This window comes from Montipora capricornis, chromosome 9 (genome assembly GCF_036669925.1).
Source record: "Montipora capricornis isolate CH-2021 chromosome 9, ASM3666992v2, whole genome shotgun sequence".
Classification (NCBI taxonomy): domain Eukaryota; kingdom Metazoa; phylum Cnidaria; class Anthozoa; order Scleractinia; family Acroporidae; genus Montipora; species Montipora capricornis.
In genome coordinates this window covers 20,456,319-20,473,818 of record NC_090891.1, presented here as the reverse complement: position 1 = coordinate 20,473,818, position 17,500 = coordinate 20,456,319, and the positions used below count along the sequence as shown (strand labels likewise).

General features: G+C 39.8%; 1 protein-coding gene across 1 annotated transcript in view; it reads left to right on the top strand.

The window, feature by feature from the left end:
* LOC138017828 (lipopolysaccharide-responsive and beige-like anchor protein) overlaps positions 1–17,500 on the top strand; it is a 72,456-nt gene that overhangs the window by 10,989 nt on the left and 43,967 nt on the right. Inside the window, exons 8-24 of the mRNA XM_068864815.1 lie at positions 1,008–1,124; positions 1,260–1,406; positions 2,430–2,486; positions 4,082–4,222; positions 5,342–5,404; positions 6,411–6,493; positions 7,965–8,073; positions 9,469–9,524; positions 10,086–10,182; positions 11,254–11,404; positions 12,796–12,875; positions 13,815–13,877; positions 14,760–14,857; positions 15,291–15,383; positions 15,528–15,630; positions 16,596–16,677; positions 17,429–17,500. The exon at positions 17,429–17,500 is cut by the window's right edge and continues 115 nt beyond it. Coding sequence (XP_068720916.1) covers positions 1,008–1,124; positions 1,260–1,406; positions 2,430–2,486; positions 4,082–4,222; positions 5,342–5,404; positions 6,411–6,493; positions 7,965–8,073; positions 9,469–9,524; positions 10,086–10,182; positions 11,254–11,404; positions 12,796–12,875; positions 13,815–13,877; positions 14,760–14,857; positions 15,291–15,383; positions 15,528–15,630; positions 16,596–16,677; positions 17,429–17,500 — 1,612 coding nt within the window. The remainder of the gene's footprint in view (positions 1–1,007; positions 1,125–1,259; positions 1,407–2,429; positions 2,487–4,081; positions 4,223–5,341; positions 5,405–6,410; positions 6,494–7,964; positions 8,074–9,468; positions 9,525–10,085; positions 10,183–11,253; positions 11,405–12,795; positions 12,876–13,814; positions 13,878–14,759; positions 14,858–15,290; positions 15,384–15,527; positions 15,631–16,595; positions 16,678–17,428) is intronic.

The window sequence follows — 17,500 nt, the reverse complement described above, 5'->3', positions numbered from 1 at the left end:
GCAACATAATATCCTGAAGAGATGATTAAGTTGTATTTTGTTAAATATGGAGTAGTAAAAAAACCTTGATGATACACAAGCCGATCTTGTGGACGGACAACAAGATGACCTTGTCGATGACAACTCTTGTGCGAGAGAAGTGTTGTTTGATTGTGACTACGAGTTAGAGTTTATATAAAGGTTTCAGTTTTTAAACACTTTACATAGGCTTATTTACTTTACTGTTGTAAGTAGCGAAACAAATTTTCTTATCCAGGAAATTGATTTTTTTCACGCTAGTTTTGCATGAACAATTTCTCTGTTTTCTGCTTGAACTTTTTTTTTCAAAATGCAGTCCAAAATTGGGGTGCGTATTAAACACGGGTGCGTATTATACACGGGTAAATATGGTAACGCCGGTTATTGCTAACCATGCTTTGAGCAACCCGGGCCAGGTGTTTTAATAATACGGTATTTGAAGTTGCGGGCTGGTTTGAGTAGAGTAATCGACTTTGTCAGCAAGGGGCAGCACATCCCTATTGGGCTTTCACACCTACAGTTTGATTCCCTGCCTCAGTGTCTAATGCAGGTTGAGTTTCTTGGTATTCTACTTTGCTCATGGAGGCTTTTCTTCAGGTATTCTGGCTTTCTTCTCTCGTTGAAAATCAATACTTGTGTGATCTACTTCCATTTAATTTGATTTACTCTCTTGCCTATTAGAAAAGCATCTATGCTTGTCTATAATTAGTTTCAGAGGTTAAAACATAACCATTTGGCCCACATTTGGCAACAGTAAATCATCTCCCTTAGCTATAATAATGCTAAATTATTTACATTGTATGTATTCCACCGCTTAATGTTCAGTGAATGCTGACAGCCATAAATTTTTGAATGTCAGCTTAATTTTCACTTACTTACGAATAAGTTCATTTCAAATCAAAGATTATTATTACGGTACTTTTCCAAATGTTTAGTTGTCAAGGAGAATATTACTTTTATAAGGATGCTGTGTGAAATTAATTTTTCAGTGGTACATGGTTACAGTTGTGCATGAGCACAACAGATTTCACGCAAGTGAGATCAGGTGTTTCGTCAATGGAAGAGTAGTGTCAAGTGGAAAAACCACTCTGGTTCATGCAACTGAGGTAATCTTTGCTTGAAAATTCATCATGAAGAAGAAACAATTATGTTGTTATTATTATTCTTTGCTTAATGCAGTACTTCCTTAGGTGCTGTTAGTACTGAAGTCTTTCGTAAAAACTTTCTTTTTATTTTTTCAGCCATTTGATAAGTGTTACATTGGTTCTTCGCCCATGGCAGACAGTTCAACTGTATTCTGTGGTCAAATAGCAGCTGTTTACTTGTTCTCTGAGGCTCTTACTGCCCAGACCGTTGGAGCCATGCATAGGTTGGGCCCTGGATACAAGGTAACTAACAGCTGCTCATTACAAAAATTAATTAGGACGAAAACTGTTTGTGTATGGACAATGTTGGCTGTTGGGGAGCCAATATAGGCCTCTTTAATAATAGCAGCCAAATAAAATATTTTTCTGTTTAAAGTGCTACTATGACCAAAAAATCGAAAGAGATGTGTGTACGCGGCTGAATTAGAGTTTCGGGCTTTCAGACTTTCAAATTCGTGTTTTGCATATATAATAAGCTGCGTTTACACCCTGAAATTTTAAGCTAGTGAGTCAATGACGTCACTTTTCCATAGATCCAACCCTCTGATGTCCAATCGGTCAGTTTGGAACGTGGATAATGGCGGTCCTTGAAGTCCAAAACTTAGGCTCAAAGTAAACAACCTATAAATAAAAATCAAAGCTCAAAATTTTTGCCAGTCAAGTGTGAAGCAATCACACTTTCAAAATCTGAAAAAAAAAAGAAAAGTGGTTTTTTGATCACGGTCAAGCACTTTAATGCTAATAAGCCTTTATAGCCTTGTTATGACGAACAAATTTCAAAAGAATATTGTTTCAAAATGAGGCCATTAGGTCTAATTAACATAAAGACAAAAAAAAAAAAAAACCGAGAAGGTGCATGTGGTCACCATTTATGAACTAGTCTATGGTATTAAATGGTATCTCAGATAGGCGTCACACAAATACTTGTCTGACCGATATATTGGTGCAACGAGTTCCCATGTCATTTGCCCTTTAACCACCAATCTGTTGGCTCAATTGGTTGAGCATTGGACTACCGTGTGGGAGGTTGCGAGTTCAACACTGGCTGGATCAACTGAGGAGAAAGTGCTGCCTTTGTAATTATATCCCCAAATGGTTAGACTTTCAAGTCTTCTCGGATTGACGAGGAAAATAGTCTGGCGTTAGACAGAGTAAAATCTATTAAGTGTCACTCTCAGGGATCAATGGTTTGAGTTACGTACATTTCCTTGTATCATTCAGTTTAAATTATCTATTAACTCAATGAAGCCTTGTTGTAAATCTCAGGGTCAATTCAAGTTTCCTGCTGAAATTGACATTCCTCTATCAGATCAAGACAGAAAGGTAAATACTACCTTTTACTACCTAATATTTGACAAATAACATTGTAATGTGATGGCATGACAATTTACAAAGTCAGAGTTAGTGCCACTGATTTTCTTCCGTTTTTTATTTTCGTGATGCATAATGAGCTGTGTTCCGATTGCATGTACTCAAATGCTAATTATATGACAAGGTAGTTCCTTTGGAAGATGATTTTGCAAAAATTTGGCCCGGTGTAGATGTATCCATTTTCATTTGAAAATGCAACTTTTTATTCTTAAATTGGCCTTCCGCCCACACCTACATGTATCCGGTAGAAACGGTGACAGAAAACGCTCAGCAGGGTGGAAATTTTGTAAAACGCACTTTTCGTCTTTTCGTGTGGACAGTGAAAACGGAACTTTTTGAAAACCATGACATCATATTATTGGATCCAGGCTACCTCGTCCGTCAGCCGCTCCAAGGATAAACTTGAAATGCAAAATGGTGCAAAATTTTGTCTGGCATGATCCCTGGCAACCCTAAAACCCGGAATCCGGAATCAAAGTACAATACAGGGACTAAAAACTATCCTAAACATTCCTAAAAGCTAACCTTAGGCCTAATTAGGCTTAAAAACGTTTCCTTAGGCCTAATTAGGCCTAAGGTTAGCTTTTGTGAATGTTTAGGATAGTTTTTACTCTTTGTATTGTACTGTGATTCCGGATTCCGGATTTTAGGGTTGCCCCATGATCCCCAGTCGACATTTTCAGAGGCCTGGATTACTTTGTATTCGATGGTGAGTTAATAAGTAGCACGACTACACCATCGGTTCAACCAAACAATTCAGCCTGGCGTTTTGCTTTTAGATCTATCAGGTTTTTGTCCTGACTGGGACATCTTAAAAAAGGGTTTCGTTGTAAATTTTTTTGAAAATTTGTTTCGCGAACACAGACAAACGAAACGAGTCGAAACGAGCCCGCTCGTTTTAGTGAGAAATGTGCATGCTCCATCAGCGGCATTGGCGTTTTCGAGTAGTTTCAGTGTAATCATTTGCATAGGTGAAAACGGTTACAAAACGCTATGTTCGGACAGACATTTTCTTGAAAACATAGGAAAAAAACCCGTTTTCACAGGAGAACGTGTATGTGTGGACGAGGCCTTAATAATTCCCAGCGGGAAAAAAATATTCCCAAAATAAATAAAGAACTTCCAATCCTGCAAAAATAAACCCCACAAAACTTTTTGCCACACAATGGTCTTAAAAAAACACGATCACCTGACTTTGGAGCGGTTTGCATTTGATTGTCGAAAGGTAATTGGTTTTGCATCAACTACGCTACGCGATTGGCTTAAAGAATTCACGCCACTTTTTAATACAATTAGAAGTAAAACAAAAACCAATCGTGACTTGCTCGCACTCGTTTTCCCGCGGTTGGCATCGGCTACGTGTAATTACTTCGAGTTTTGATTGGTTCACTGTATCGTCTCAGTCCTTTGTGATTGGATAGAGTGATTACTTTGGTTTTAGTTTTTCGACACTGAAGTGAAAACCGCTCTGTGTGTATTCCTATTTTGTAAAAGCTTAATCACGTTGAATGTTCTGAAATGCTGACTGTCTTGTTGGTTGACTTCAGGTGTTATATGAGGGCCACCTTTCATCTGTGATCATGTTTATGTACACTCCAAAGGCTTGTGACCAGCAACTGTGTCTTGAAGCCTCACCCACAGAGAATCATTCCTTCTTCTGTCATTCGCCTCATGCTCTTATGTTGGAGGTAAGAGTTTTTGCTTAATGCGGCTACTTCACATGTATATTAAAGACCCTTCAATGATAAACTGCTTTTTATTCCTTCGAAATATTTTCTCGCTTATATGATTTTCCTAAAATCCTCTCATAACATTAAATACTTCGTAATAAGCGAGTTCGAGGTCCGTACTGTAAAGTTACGGACCGAGTTTTCCGTTGATTTACGGCCCAAGCGCAAAGTTAGGAGAATGAGCATTTCGATTTTTTTTTGGGAATGAATTAAGTTAAAGGGTTAATAACTAGAATGATTTCCATTTCTCATAAATAAAGGAACCCCACTCCTTGAGGGTGTATGACCATCATCTGCTTTTAAGTGCATCAAAATTCAAATATTTCCCCCCACCAAAAGCAAACGTGTCTTACCATTCGTACCTCAAAATTCCGCTTTTATCTGCCGGGCAAGACGCCCAAAGTTATCAAACTAGCTTTAATTTGGACCCACAACCATGAGTCTATTCTCGATTTTACGTCACAAACTACTTTACAATGCAAAATATCTTTGAAAACAGGAATGAGGAGATTTATGTTAGGAACGAAAAATACTTAGGTGCACTTTGAAACAAGACCGCCACCAGTCAACATTTCACCCCGAGTAATATGCGGGATGTATTTAATTTAAACTTAGTTAAATAGCCTATCTACCACAATTCACTCCTCGCACGGTGATAGAGCATGTGAACTACAAGTAATCAAAAGGTCAGGGATGGACCCCTGTTGGTATCACTTCGAGATCATTTCGAACTGAGCCCGAGTCATCCCCCGTTAGAGCAGTTTTCAGTCGAGTGCCATAAAGCAAATATCAAAGTAATAACTTCGACCAATCACAGCAGGTGCAAAGAACGCAATGAACCAATCCAAATTCGTAGCGTTTCCGTGTTACTTGCTCAGAGCGCTGGAAAAATCGCGCGTGCAAGTCGCGATTAGTTTTGGTTTTCCTTTCCATTGGTTGATAAACTGGCGCGAGATTTTAAACCAATCACTAAGCGTAGCAATGGCAATCGCACAACTACTTTCGATATTCATTTGAAAACTGCTCTAATGCTTAATTAAGTTGAACTTCATTTTAACATTCGTTACACTTCTCCAGGGGGTTCAGTCTGTTGTGACGCATTCGCTTCAGAGTATTCTTCACTCACTGGGAGGAATACAGGTCAGTTGCTTTCATTGCTCAAGCCACAATTTAAACTCTCCCTTGTTGCGTCGTGCCGTTCTTCTTATTTCCGCAACGAGATGCCTACATTATACATTACACCGTTACTGGTAAGCAAGTTCTTTTGCAACTTGTCGCGCAATCTTGTGGTACTAAATGAATTTTATCATGATAATGCAAAAAAGTGGCTCATAGTTGCGTCAATGTAAAAACCAATCGAAGTGTCAAAACCATAAAAAACGGTGTTTATAGGGGAATCTTTGTTTCTATTTTTCGTCTCATTAGCACAAGGCGTAATCTATTTCTAATCAGGCAGCCAAAAATAAAGTTCTAAATGTTGAAAGTACATTGCACAATGAGCTATGTCTGAAAATTTGAACCCGATGTACCAGGTAATCTCTGAGCAATGATGCTTTAAAAATTCGAATTGTTCAAAGAATGTATGTGCCCACCCAATAATTTATCAGTATTTGAAGGCTAATTAACAATTAGACCCTTCGCCCTCGAGGGTGTAATTGTTTTAGTATCACCCAACTAGTCGGACAGAAATAATAAAGTTAGCAAATGCAAGTTGAAGAAATATTTATTTGGAAAACGAAAGAAAGCGTCACGCTTTTCGCTGCTCGAGGATGATTACTAATAGTCCTCTAGTAGCGTAGCCAATTAAAATACAGGATTTGCATTAGTCCACTAGTTGGGTGATACTAATAACAGTTAACTGGCTTGTTGTCGAAGCTAAAAGGCTTAAAACTGGAGTTTTAACTAAGTTTAGCCAGTTCTTTTAACTTTTGAAGTCAATTTGTAACCTGCATGATGCCTTCTGTGAGCAAACTCGTATGTTAATTAAACAAAATGTAAACTATTAAGTCAAAAGATTCCCATATAGATCTAAGGTGCTGTGTGGCCCAGCCACAACGGCTTCAGTTTATATGCTGCATGTGGGTAAATTAAGTTACTTACTTACTTACTTATTTACTTGTTTACTTGTTTATTCAAATACACGTAGATGTTGCTCCCACTTTTCACTCAGTTGGATTTTCCTCAAGAAGGAGCTGAAGATACCAGCGAGGTCCCTGAAGTAGCAATATGGTGAGAAATTAGATGGTTTGCAACCAATCTAACAGTGAGCTTAATTGATGCTAAATGACGGACAGAAGAAGCCAATGCGAGATCTGTTGATTGTGTTATTCAACTTGGTGGCTATGACGTAACTTTGCAAACCTCCTGTTATTCGAGGTTAAATTGCTTCTGTGTACTCCAAATTGTTCACTGATAGCCTTTGTACACACTCTTATTAACTTGCAAGATATGGGATCGTACGCCGCGGCTGCGAGGGAGAACTCTAAAAATAATATCAAGGCTCAAAATTAACGAAAAAATCCAGTCGCAATTTCGCAAAATCGTCGCGCTGCATTGTGTTGTCAGCGGTTTAGCAAAACAGAATATGAGCCCACAATACTTCTGTGTAAAGAAACCGCTGAAAATGGCGAAGGATCGAAGAACATCGCGGCCAAATTACGCTACAAAATTACGCTTTCTTCAGATTGAAAGAAAATTCACGCCGCAGATGGAAAAAAATTCAGTCGCAAATGCGACTGTATTGGTCGCAATTTCGAGCCCTGATATAAGTTTGATGGGTACTGGTTATCTCGCCACCACGAAGCCTCGCTACCAACCAACTCGTCACCCAGTCTTCTTCGTTCATTAAGCATGATTTTTGATCATCTTATAATATCATCTGGCCTCAAATGACTATTTCGTAATCATAATTACGTAACATGTGCGTTGGCCTGGAAATCAGGACCTGTCAGAACAGAGCAAATGTTCAAAAAGAAAAAAAACAGTCAAGCAAAACAACAAAAACATGAATCATATGGATTGGATTTGACCTCGCAGCTCCAGCTTGTAGGAATGGTTCCATTCACTAGACCACTGCGGAACAAGACAAAGACAAGTTTAAAAAATGCGATATTTTTGTCACTCGTTTTAGAGTCACTGCTTAATAGTGGTGTGGCGTAAGTCCTGGTGGCAAGTGTGGTGACCACCTTTTCTGTTGCCTGTTTAAAATTGTTTCTGAGTGAATATTAATTAGTACAGGTGTACTGTTGGATTAAGGATAGATAGATTAATTTTATTAGGTTTAACAACTACGGTTTGAACAATATTCGTATTCTCGGTATTGGACTGGAACTAGCTTGCAATGGAGGCTAATGCGGGGGAATATATTAGAAAGTATTTGCATTTGAAAAGATTCCCCCGCATTAGCCTCCATTGCAAGCTAGTTCCAGTCCAATACCGAGAATACGAATATGGTCTATTGACGGAGTGGTTGTCCAGTAAACAGGGGAAGCGAGTAGTCAGCGAATAGTGGCAGGTTCGAGTCCTGTGTCTGGACACTTTGAAAGAAATATGTCCAATTCATTGCATGGTTTCAGACTGTCAGTGAATGAATTTATATTCTGGCAAAACTCTTTGGTGTCATCAAATGGCAGGAAAAGTACAGTGATGAAGTACTCTAACAATCATTAGGATCTGAATAAACCTGGCTTTGTCTTTGCAGCACTGTTCTCCTTTCGCTTCTTTCCGATCTTCTGCGTCGTTCATGTACCAGTCAGCAGCAAATGATTCAATGTCAAGGATTTCTCGTCATCAGTCACATTCTTGAGAAGGTTAGGCTGCGTGTCGTAGCATAGATCACCAGTATAAAGTCAGGGGCACCCAACGATAATCTGCGGTGAAATATGTGTTCAGGAGAGTCAAACTGTTCTAAGAATTGCGTTTCTAGGTTGCCAGACAGCTACAGATTTGTGTACTAAAACATCACCTAAAAGATTCGCAACCAGGGAAAAGTAGTCCCTTACGTTTTCGGAAGGGGTATTTTGCAAATTTTTGCACTGAAAAAGGTCACCAAGCAGGTTCGGATGAGCAAATGGGTCGTTTGAAAGTTCTTAGAAGGTAACGTTCAGCTAGCAATTTCTGAAATGAAGATATCATTCCCAAAAATTTTCGGACACTTCAATTTTCAGCTAAGATATCCCAACAGATCAGATTCTTCTGGGTGATAAAAACATCTCTATAGACAGTCTTTAGAAAAAAAAAGAGCGTAGAAATGTCTTTCAAAGGCGTTTGGCTTAATTTGCTGGTTGGATGCCCTTACAAAGTAGGAGCCTTAACCACGGCGTCGACAAGAAAACGATAACGGCAGAAAACAATGGATTTGATAAGCAAAAGCGATGGCTTTGCACTGTCACAGCAGATATGTCCAGGAATGCACTTATTTAGATTCACGTCGATTTTGATAGAGCGGCTTTCAAGTGAGTGTCGAAAGTAATTGTTTTGGTTTTGCATTACTTCACTCAGTGATTGGTTCAAATTTCTTGCGCCACTTTTTCAACCAATCAGAAGTGAAACCAAAACCAATCATGGCTCGCGCGTGCACATTTTCCCGCGCTTTGTGTCGGCTACGTGTAATTACTTCCAGTTTTGATTGGTTTGCTGGATTGTCTCCGTCCTTTTTGATTGGCCAAAGTAATTACTTTGGCTTTGGTTTTACAACACTGGATTGAAACCCGCTCTAAGCGTCACAAAGTGTCGCCTCTCTCTTCTCCCCGACTTTAACATTACTCGTACCCAGGAACACAGACAATTGACGTCACACAACTTTGCTCCTCAAGTGAAGATGAACAGCTGCATTTACCGTAACCTAAATATAACGCTGACTCGAACACTTACCTTGTTGTTGAAAAGTGGTATGAAATGCTTAGACTTAATTATAGCGGGACGCTTCGGGACGCTTCTTATCAAAATTGGCTTTTTCGTCTTATGACGTGCATTTTGGACATGGGTGCCCTCCCCCCCTCCCCTTCCCCAAGTACGTTTTAGATTTTGTATTTATTTATTTTTTTTACATATTAATATGAGAAATACAGAAAAAACAACCAAGGAGGTCACGGCTGCCTTAGTTTCTTTGTTTCGTCAGTAAAATTTGAATGTATCTTCTTAATTAAATGTCAAGGAAGAAAATTCTTAATTGTAGCGTCAACTCGTATTTTTGCTTTTTGTAGGCTGTATCTACCCATCTGACAGAGGATGCATTGGGAATTTTAGTGTCTCTTGCGAGGTATGGCCCAATTCCGGTTATGCGCTCTATTCTTTGAGGGATCTGGACAGGCTTATGCTCGGGGCAGAGGGGAGAGGGAGTTTGTTTGAATACATCTTCGTAGTTTTCACTGATTTTTAGAAGAAAAACAACCCTGCATTAATCCCTGAGAACATAAACTGAACAGATAGAAACTAAAAGCCATAGTCTAGGTCAGTAGCGTATGTCCTTTGTCTACCGGTATAAAAAGATAACAATTTTGTAACTTTATCCGTAGAAGTGGAATATTATTTCTGTTGGTTGGTTGTTGGGTCAATGAGTGCCTATAAACATTATTTTAACAATTCCTTGTCTCGTCAAAATCTGACCCTAAATGTTAGTGAGTGTAATTTCAGCCCTGTACCTTCAGTGCCTAGTTAAAAGAATTCAGAGTTGAAGTTTTACAGCATTGAAGTGTTTGATATCATGCAGATCCTCATAGAAACCTTGTAAATTCCTTGTAACGTGACTTTGCCGACCTACCAAGGTAGCATTTGAAGTTTTGTAAAGGTCTTGTCCTTTTACCACTCCTTTATTTTGCAGGCACCTTTTAAACTCTTTAAGTTCTGGCTTGCTGTTAGGGAGTCTACTAGATCATATTCTCTTTAATCCAAATCTCTGGGTGAAAGCGTCGCCTAAGGTACTGCTTCACGTTATTAGAATAAGCTTTCAAGATAATATAACCGAGAAAACGGAGGCAGTGTGGCCCAGTGGTTAGGGCGCTTGCCTTAAGATCCGGAGATTCCTGGTTCAAGACTCGCTCTGACCACTCGTTGAATTTGATCCTGGTAGTCCATGGGTCAACTTCTCAGCTGCACTTGTAAATAGCTGACTGGTTTGCCTCCGGCCAGTCGGGATTCTTAACAGTTCTTTTTGTTGTTGTTGTTGATTAAATCAAACCAAATTTGGTCTCTGATGAGAGGAGACAATAAACCATTTCGAATTCTCACAGCTGGACTGGATCTAGCATGAAATGGAGGCTAATGCGGGCAAATTAAAATTGCATTTCAAAAAAGATTTGCCCGCATTAGCCTCCATTTCATGCTAGATCCAGTCCAGCGGTGGTCTATTCGAGTATCCGGCGAAAAACTGCTGGGAACAGAGTAGTGCACCAACAAACTCGACCACTTATGTCGCCAAGTTTGGGAATCGAACTCGGGACGCATTGCTGAAGGGCAAGTGCTCTTTCCACTGAACAAACCCAGCTGAGCGATACCTGTGCAGCGAACCAAAGCTGAATCAAAGAATGTACAACTATTAGTAACAAAGTCTGTGCACTGAGAAGTGGCCAAGACCCTTGTAGCGTTGATACAAGAGCAGTAACCATGGTATAATCGGAATGAGAGAAATTTTCGTGTCCACCACATTGAGAAAATACTTTCGACTCCAAACTGGAAACCTCTACATGAAGAGAGTTTTTTTATTGAACTGGATCGTCCTGGCGAGTGTACATGTAGTCGTCACTGAGAAGGACTTGCTCGTGACTGGCGTTTCGACAACCTATAGGGAAGTCATATTTAAAGGCTACTCGAGGTCGAGCTAAGTCAAACTTGAAAGCAAGAGCCCTTCCCTGGGCTACGTTCACCCGGGCGATCAAATACCATAAAGAGTTCATTGTCATTCCTGGGTTCAATTAATTTTAAACATCAAACCCTTTTGTTGGTCGAAATTGGCGGTCAAACCGTTTAGATCAATTCTTTCCTCACTTTAGGTCCAGCTACAGTTATTCAGCGTGTTTGCCACAGACCTGGCAACCGGCAGAGGCTGTGCAGCTCACATGCGCCACGATGTTGGAGTCAGCAGGCTTATGCACATGTTAAAGACATTTTATTGTCTTGACAGTGGCTCTAAGCTGGACCAAGGTAAATACTTGAAATAACTAGATATCAGTATTAAAAATCGTCTGGGTTTGATGAGGCTGAAAAATGAGGTATTTCTTCATCGAATCAGGTAGATAGACAACAAGACAAGAGTAGAGAAGAGGCCGACCGAAGTCTCCTTTATCATCAGCTTCTACCGTAACTTACGCTAGGGAGGGGTGGGCACCACTCCTATCCCGTTGTCCCCAGTTTTCCTCACAACTTGTCTCCAGTAAGACTGGTACTCATGGTTTGTTTTCCCCCTGTATATGAAATAACGAAATTAAAAAGGGAGAGATATGTTATTTGTTGTTGTTTTAGAAACAGAGCAATCCCGTGTTGTCTTTGGTGTCGTGAAAAATCAGGAACTTACGGAAACTATGAAAGTTGTTAGGGACATCCTAGTTTTTTTTTCTAAATCGGACTTTGTGTTTTTGTGTTTTAAAATCGAAGTTGGTTTTTTCGAGCATCTGGCTTTGTCTTTCGAAATTAAGAGAATTTCAGAAATTCCTGCAATTGGAGTTTATGGAATATACGCCAACTGCCAGAGACACTGAAGACTCGCTGAGCTCCACACTTTAAAATCATAAAGGTGCAGGTCTTGACACTAGAAAGTTCCATAGCATTCTAGAACGCTTTAGTTAGAAGAGCTCTATATAGTGCGTGATTAAATATGAAGTTAAAATGGTCTCTATAGCATTCTAGAACCGCTCTAGGTCTTGACTTTAGAATGTTCCATGGCATTCTAGAACTGCTGTAGTTAGAAGAGTGCATGAGTAATTGTGTCGCTGCGTTTTCACCGACCAAATTATTAGAACATTTGTCACGGCGTTCACGGCAAATGACTAACGACAAAAGCCGGGTTGAAGTTTGTGTTTTGCCAAAAGTGAAAGAAACTTATTGATACAAGCCCATATTTTGGCTGTATGGCTCCAGACATCTAGCACCTTGTCAAAGGAACAAGTCAAGCTAGATTGTGTTAAGTGTTGCATAGCTGGATACTGATTGCCAAGTGTTCAAGCGTTCAGAATTTGATGAAAATTTAATTTAAAAAATATTCCATTCGCGCTTGTTTGATATAACACTGGTTGTGCCAACGAGGCGCGTAGCTATACCATCTCATATCCAGCGTGCACTCGTAGAATAATACTAATGTTAAATATCGAGGAATTTCTCTAAAGAGAGAGAGAAGTGAAGTGAGAGGAAGACGAATTTTCATGCTTCTGTGACAATGACCAGCCTTCCGTTCCAGTTCGCGGTTTCACGTCGATGCAATCTAAATACCCCTAATTTTAGATTGCTTTTTCGCGGAACCAAACCTTTCCTGTCATTCATATGTCTTCATTAATTAGTTGTGTTCTCATGTGGGATACGATGTTTTGCTCGGCATACAGATGGCCAAGTGCAAAGTAGAGATGGAGTCCACTCCTTGAGGGCCTTTTTACTTCTTTTGGTGAAGCAATTAGTACTGAAGGTGAGCAGACAGATTCAGTTGCTTGAAATAGTCCATTTTACAGTTGGTGTGCTTAGTTACCTGGCCTTTGAATGAAAATGAGGCTGGAGTTGACCTTGTTTTGATAGAAACCTCACTGCCTTTTTTATGTTAATTCTTATTAATTAGCGTGACAACAACTTCATTAACATAAGAAAAGGAGAGAGATCTGTATCATAAGAAGGTCAACACCAGCCTCACTTTCATTTAAAGGCCAGGTAACTAAGCATACAACTATAAAGAGGTCTATTCACTACTTGCACAAATCCCATAATACACCTCTTTTACCCCCCAAAAATCTGCATAGGCATTGTTTTCCACTTCTCTTGGGACATATTGGTTTCAAATTTACCATCTTTTGGCAAACCTACTACAAAACGGCTTTTTTGTGATTCATCAGAACCCGAAGATTTTCAGTGTTCAAGATGAAAAAAATGTCGACTCTTTCATCTTCCTCTTTTAAATCTTATAAGTCCTTTAATAATTCTATCCATCTTCTATGTGTATGGAGGGACGCCCAACGACCGAATTCAACGTGAAACCTAAGATGAACATTCCTAAGTTCCTTTTAATGGAGAAAGTTTGTTTACCAGCCAGAAGAATTTTATCTGTTCGGGTTTCACTTTCGTAGCTGAAAACTGAAGTGCCGGAAAATTTCAGAGAATAAAATCTTCCTTGGAGAATTATCCTTAAATAGTTCTTTATCACAACTTCACTGTGGCCATTCTAAACAATGTTGTTGGAGGCATACTTGATCCATACTTGCACACGTGAGTCTCGACCTCGCAAAATGTTTTCTCATTGTCGCTTTTAGGAAGGATATATCGCTCAAAGAATCTCTAGTCTTCCAATAGTCTGGATCTGTCCTACTTTTAGTTTCATGTGACAAAACGTTGCTTTGATCTTTTTTTGTGATTTTAGGACAAGGGCATTACTGAGGAGGAATTTAAGAGCATCCTTACTTATCTCATGATATTTGACCAGGTGATGTAACACCTTTTTACGAAGCCTGGGGTATCCAAGTTTTTAAGGAATACTTCGTATGTCGTTTCTGTTCAAAGTTTCTTTGCCAACGGGTATGAAAAAAGAGGACGTTTCTAATTGCATGTAGGCCATCGGCTCTATGTCATGGGTTTACACTGAGTAGTGGAAAGTAAGTTTTAAATGACAAGAAAAAAACAGACAATTTAAGCCTGCAACGTTGCTAGAAACGTTGAGGAAAGAAACAGCGATTTTTAGCTTTCGCGACAATAGCAGAAACCCAAAAAGTGGCGGTTATGATTTTTTGCTAACCGAGTTACTGTATTTGTGCCGCGACAAAATCGCTAGGAAAATTGCAGCATATACTGCTCAGTGCACAAAGACTGAAGCCCTTTGTTTCAATATGTGTGCTCACCGTTTACTGGAATCCATCTTCAGTATGTTCCTGTTGGCTTGCTCGCTCGGTCTGGAAATCTGTTGTGCAATCTGTTTCGGCCATGGCGGCAGAGTGATGATAATGATGATGATGATGATGTTTGTTTTACAAATGAACATACATACTTTGTTAAACTCGTATGCGAATCTCCGAAGCCACTTTGACCCCATACACCTAATTCCAAAATGGCCGCCATTTCAGTATTCTTTTGTTCGATTGCAAATTGGGCCTTTCGGCCTCGTTCAAGGTTAAATATTCTGTTGAATTTTACGTTTGAAAGCGAGGCCAAAAGGGCCAATTTGCAAGGAAACAAAGAATACTAAAATGGTGGGCACTTTCGAATAAGGGGTATTGACTCCGGGAACTAAGATTTTCAATCAAAGAGTACGGGCTATGCTCGCTTAGTGAAGAAAATGTGAATTTTTGCTTTGGTTGATATTTGATAACAGGAAGAGAATCTGCTGGATGTACTTCAACTGGTGCTGTCAATCATGACTGAACAGCCAGACACTTCCATACCTGTGTTTGACAGGGTAGATGGTCTTAGGTACGTTGTTGGCAAAAGTCTTTTCATCTGTCCGTCGCTGAATGTTTGTGGACGGTCTCATAGACTCTTAACTCTCCAACTCCGAGTCGCAAATTCGATCACATTATACCCATTTTACAAGCATTACACTGGCTCCCAGTCAGATATAGGACTCATTTCAAAATCTTACTTTTAACCTTCAAGGCTCTTATTAAATGGTATGGCGCTAGCCTATATTAGCTATAACCCTAACCCTAACCCTAAAACCATAAAATGAAAGCTAAAATTTCAGAGAGTGCTTAGGACTAATCACTGGAACGAGGGCTTAGGCTTAATCACTAAATTGTTGCTATATTGACTGTGAATCTCATTGACCATTTGACTAGTAAATCATGGGACCTCTGTCTGTCTCATTGAGTGATGGTGATTTTCATCCTCAGTTTCTTGTCGTCAGGGTTTTGTTTCGTTTTCTGGACATGAAATCCGAAGCAGTCAGAGTTTACTCTTTAAAGATCATTGGATGCTTTCTTCAATTCTGTCCAGCCAGGTAAGAGTTCACTTCTGCAAACCATCACTTGCAAACTCTCTCTGGTAAATGTAACGTTAAGCTGCCCCATTTGAAACTCCCTATTTGACAGTTGTGTACATTGAGCGTTCCATGCAGTTTAACGGCCAAACTCTTGTTTTTCAGGAGGAAACAAGATTTACTAGAGCACTTCAGTTTGTTTTCTCTAATTGGTGACAAACTGATGAACCATACGCTAACACTTACTACTTACAATGTCCTGTTTGAGGTAAGAGTGAACCATAGCTTAACTTTGGTATCTTCTGCTTTACCTTTTACCTTTTTATTTTTTCTTGCATCTTGGATGCATACGAAAATTAGCCTAATAAATAAGTATCTAAAATGGCATTTCCTAGTAAGCCCGTATTCTCGGTAACTCATGTTCACCATGTAAACAACATCTTTGTTGCGACAATACTGAAAATTGAAACCCGTTTGTTGTGGTACACGTTTTTGATCGGTTGCATATTTGGTTTAATTAGTCAACTGCTGAATAGGTTTTCTTACACTTCTGGAAAACGTTTTGTCCGGTTATGGATGATCTTACAAGCCCTTAAGTAAACACTAAACAAGCGATCTTCTGTCATGTTGGTGTAATCATTTCTTATTTATTCCATTTCGTTTGGTTTGTGTAAATAGGAAATGAATTCGTGTGGACGGTTTGGAAGTGTAGAGTGAAAATTCGTTAGTTGCCACTACCCTCTTCATTACGACAAATAGTAATTCCGCCTCGTTGTTGCGAAGAGAACGGGAAAGAAATTAGGGCGTTTAAGAAACGACGACGATGGCAGCGAAACGTCACTTCCAAATGCAGCACGTATAACCTTGTCGTGTCTTAAGGCTAATGCCGTTATTTCACGTTCACTTTGCACAGTATGGGCAATGTATCGGTAACTTGGCTTGAAGAGATGTTCTGAAATGCGTACGGCGTGTAAAGCACGATCATGCATTTTCTCATTTTAGGAAAGCGTTTTTTTCCTTTCAAGGGTAGCGTGGAGAGCCAATTTGATTTCGCTCGGTAGGGGATTAAGGGTAGGTAAGGTGGGATGGGTAGGTATGTGGGTGGATAGTGGGAGTAGAGTGGGTAGGATAGGTAGTGAGGTAGGTCATCTTATTTTCTCCAAATGGCTGGCAAAGAGAATGCAGTCAGTCAATGCTTTTTCACGACGCCATTTGACATGCATTGTTGTTTAGATACTTGTTGGACGAGTCTCCAAGCAAGTCGTCAGCGGACACCACCCACAGCCCGACAATACCTTTCTCTTGCAAAACACAAGTAAGCAACCAAAAAATACATTTAGAGAGGACATCGGTTGAGCCCCACAAAACCAAACAATTTGCCAATCATGACGCCGAGCAAAGCACATGCAGGTGGCAAATTTCAGATATGTCCAGTAACAAAGTCTTACAAGTTGGTTGCTCCATGTCTTGTAAGACGATAGACATCGCAATGCGTCGTTTGCCCCTAGTCCTTCCTCAAACGAAAGGAGGACATTTTTTTTTCTAACCTGTACTCGTTGAAAGTTGCGATTGCATCGTTCGCCCGGTGGAAACAAAATGCTGTTGCCACGAAACGATGAAATGTTCCAGCTTCGATGTACTTCCTGTCTCTATCTGGTGTCTCCTGTTAAGTTTAAAGTTGATTTTTATTTATAACACGCAAAATAAAAAGAAGATAATTCTGAATCCCATCGTTAAAGGACGGAGCTCTATTGTTTTTAAGGTCAGGGTCCATCGTTGACTGGTTGTTTGTTTAGGTCCATTGTTTTCTGAACCAATCTTGAGAGCCGTTGTAATAACTGCGTACTGACCCGATATATTGGCCAACTCAGGTGCTCTACTATTCAATTCATATTTTAGTCCATCAAATCAAGAGTTGTGTTTTGATAAAAGGACCCAAGCGAAGTATCTAGCGACGAACCTCTCGGAGGCGAGTAGGGAAGCATGAAACTCGACCTACGTACGACGCCGAGTTCGGAAATGGACTCCGTGAACAACTGCTAACCCTCGCATTATGTTTGTTTTAGCCATGGCCCCAGTTATTGCCAGAATGCTGCAGAAAAACGCCGGCAAGCATTGCAACGTGGGAGTGACGCTAA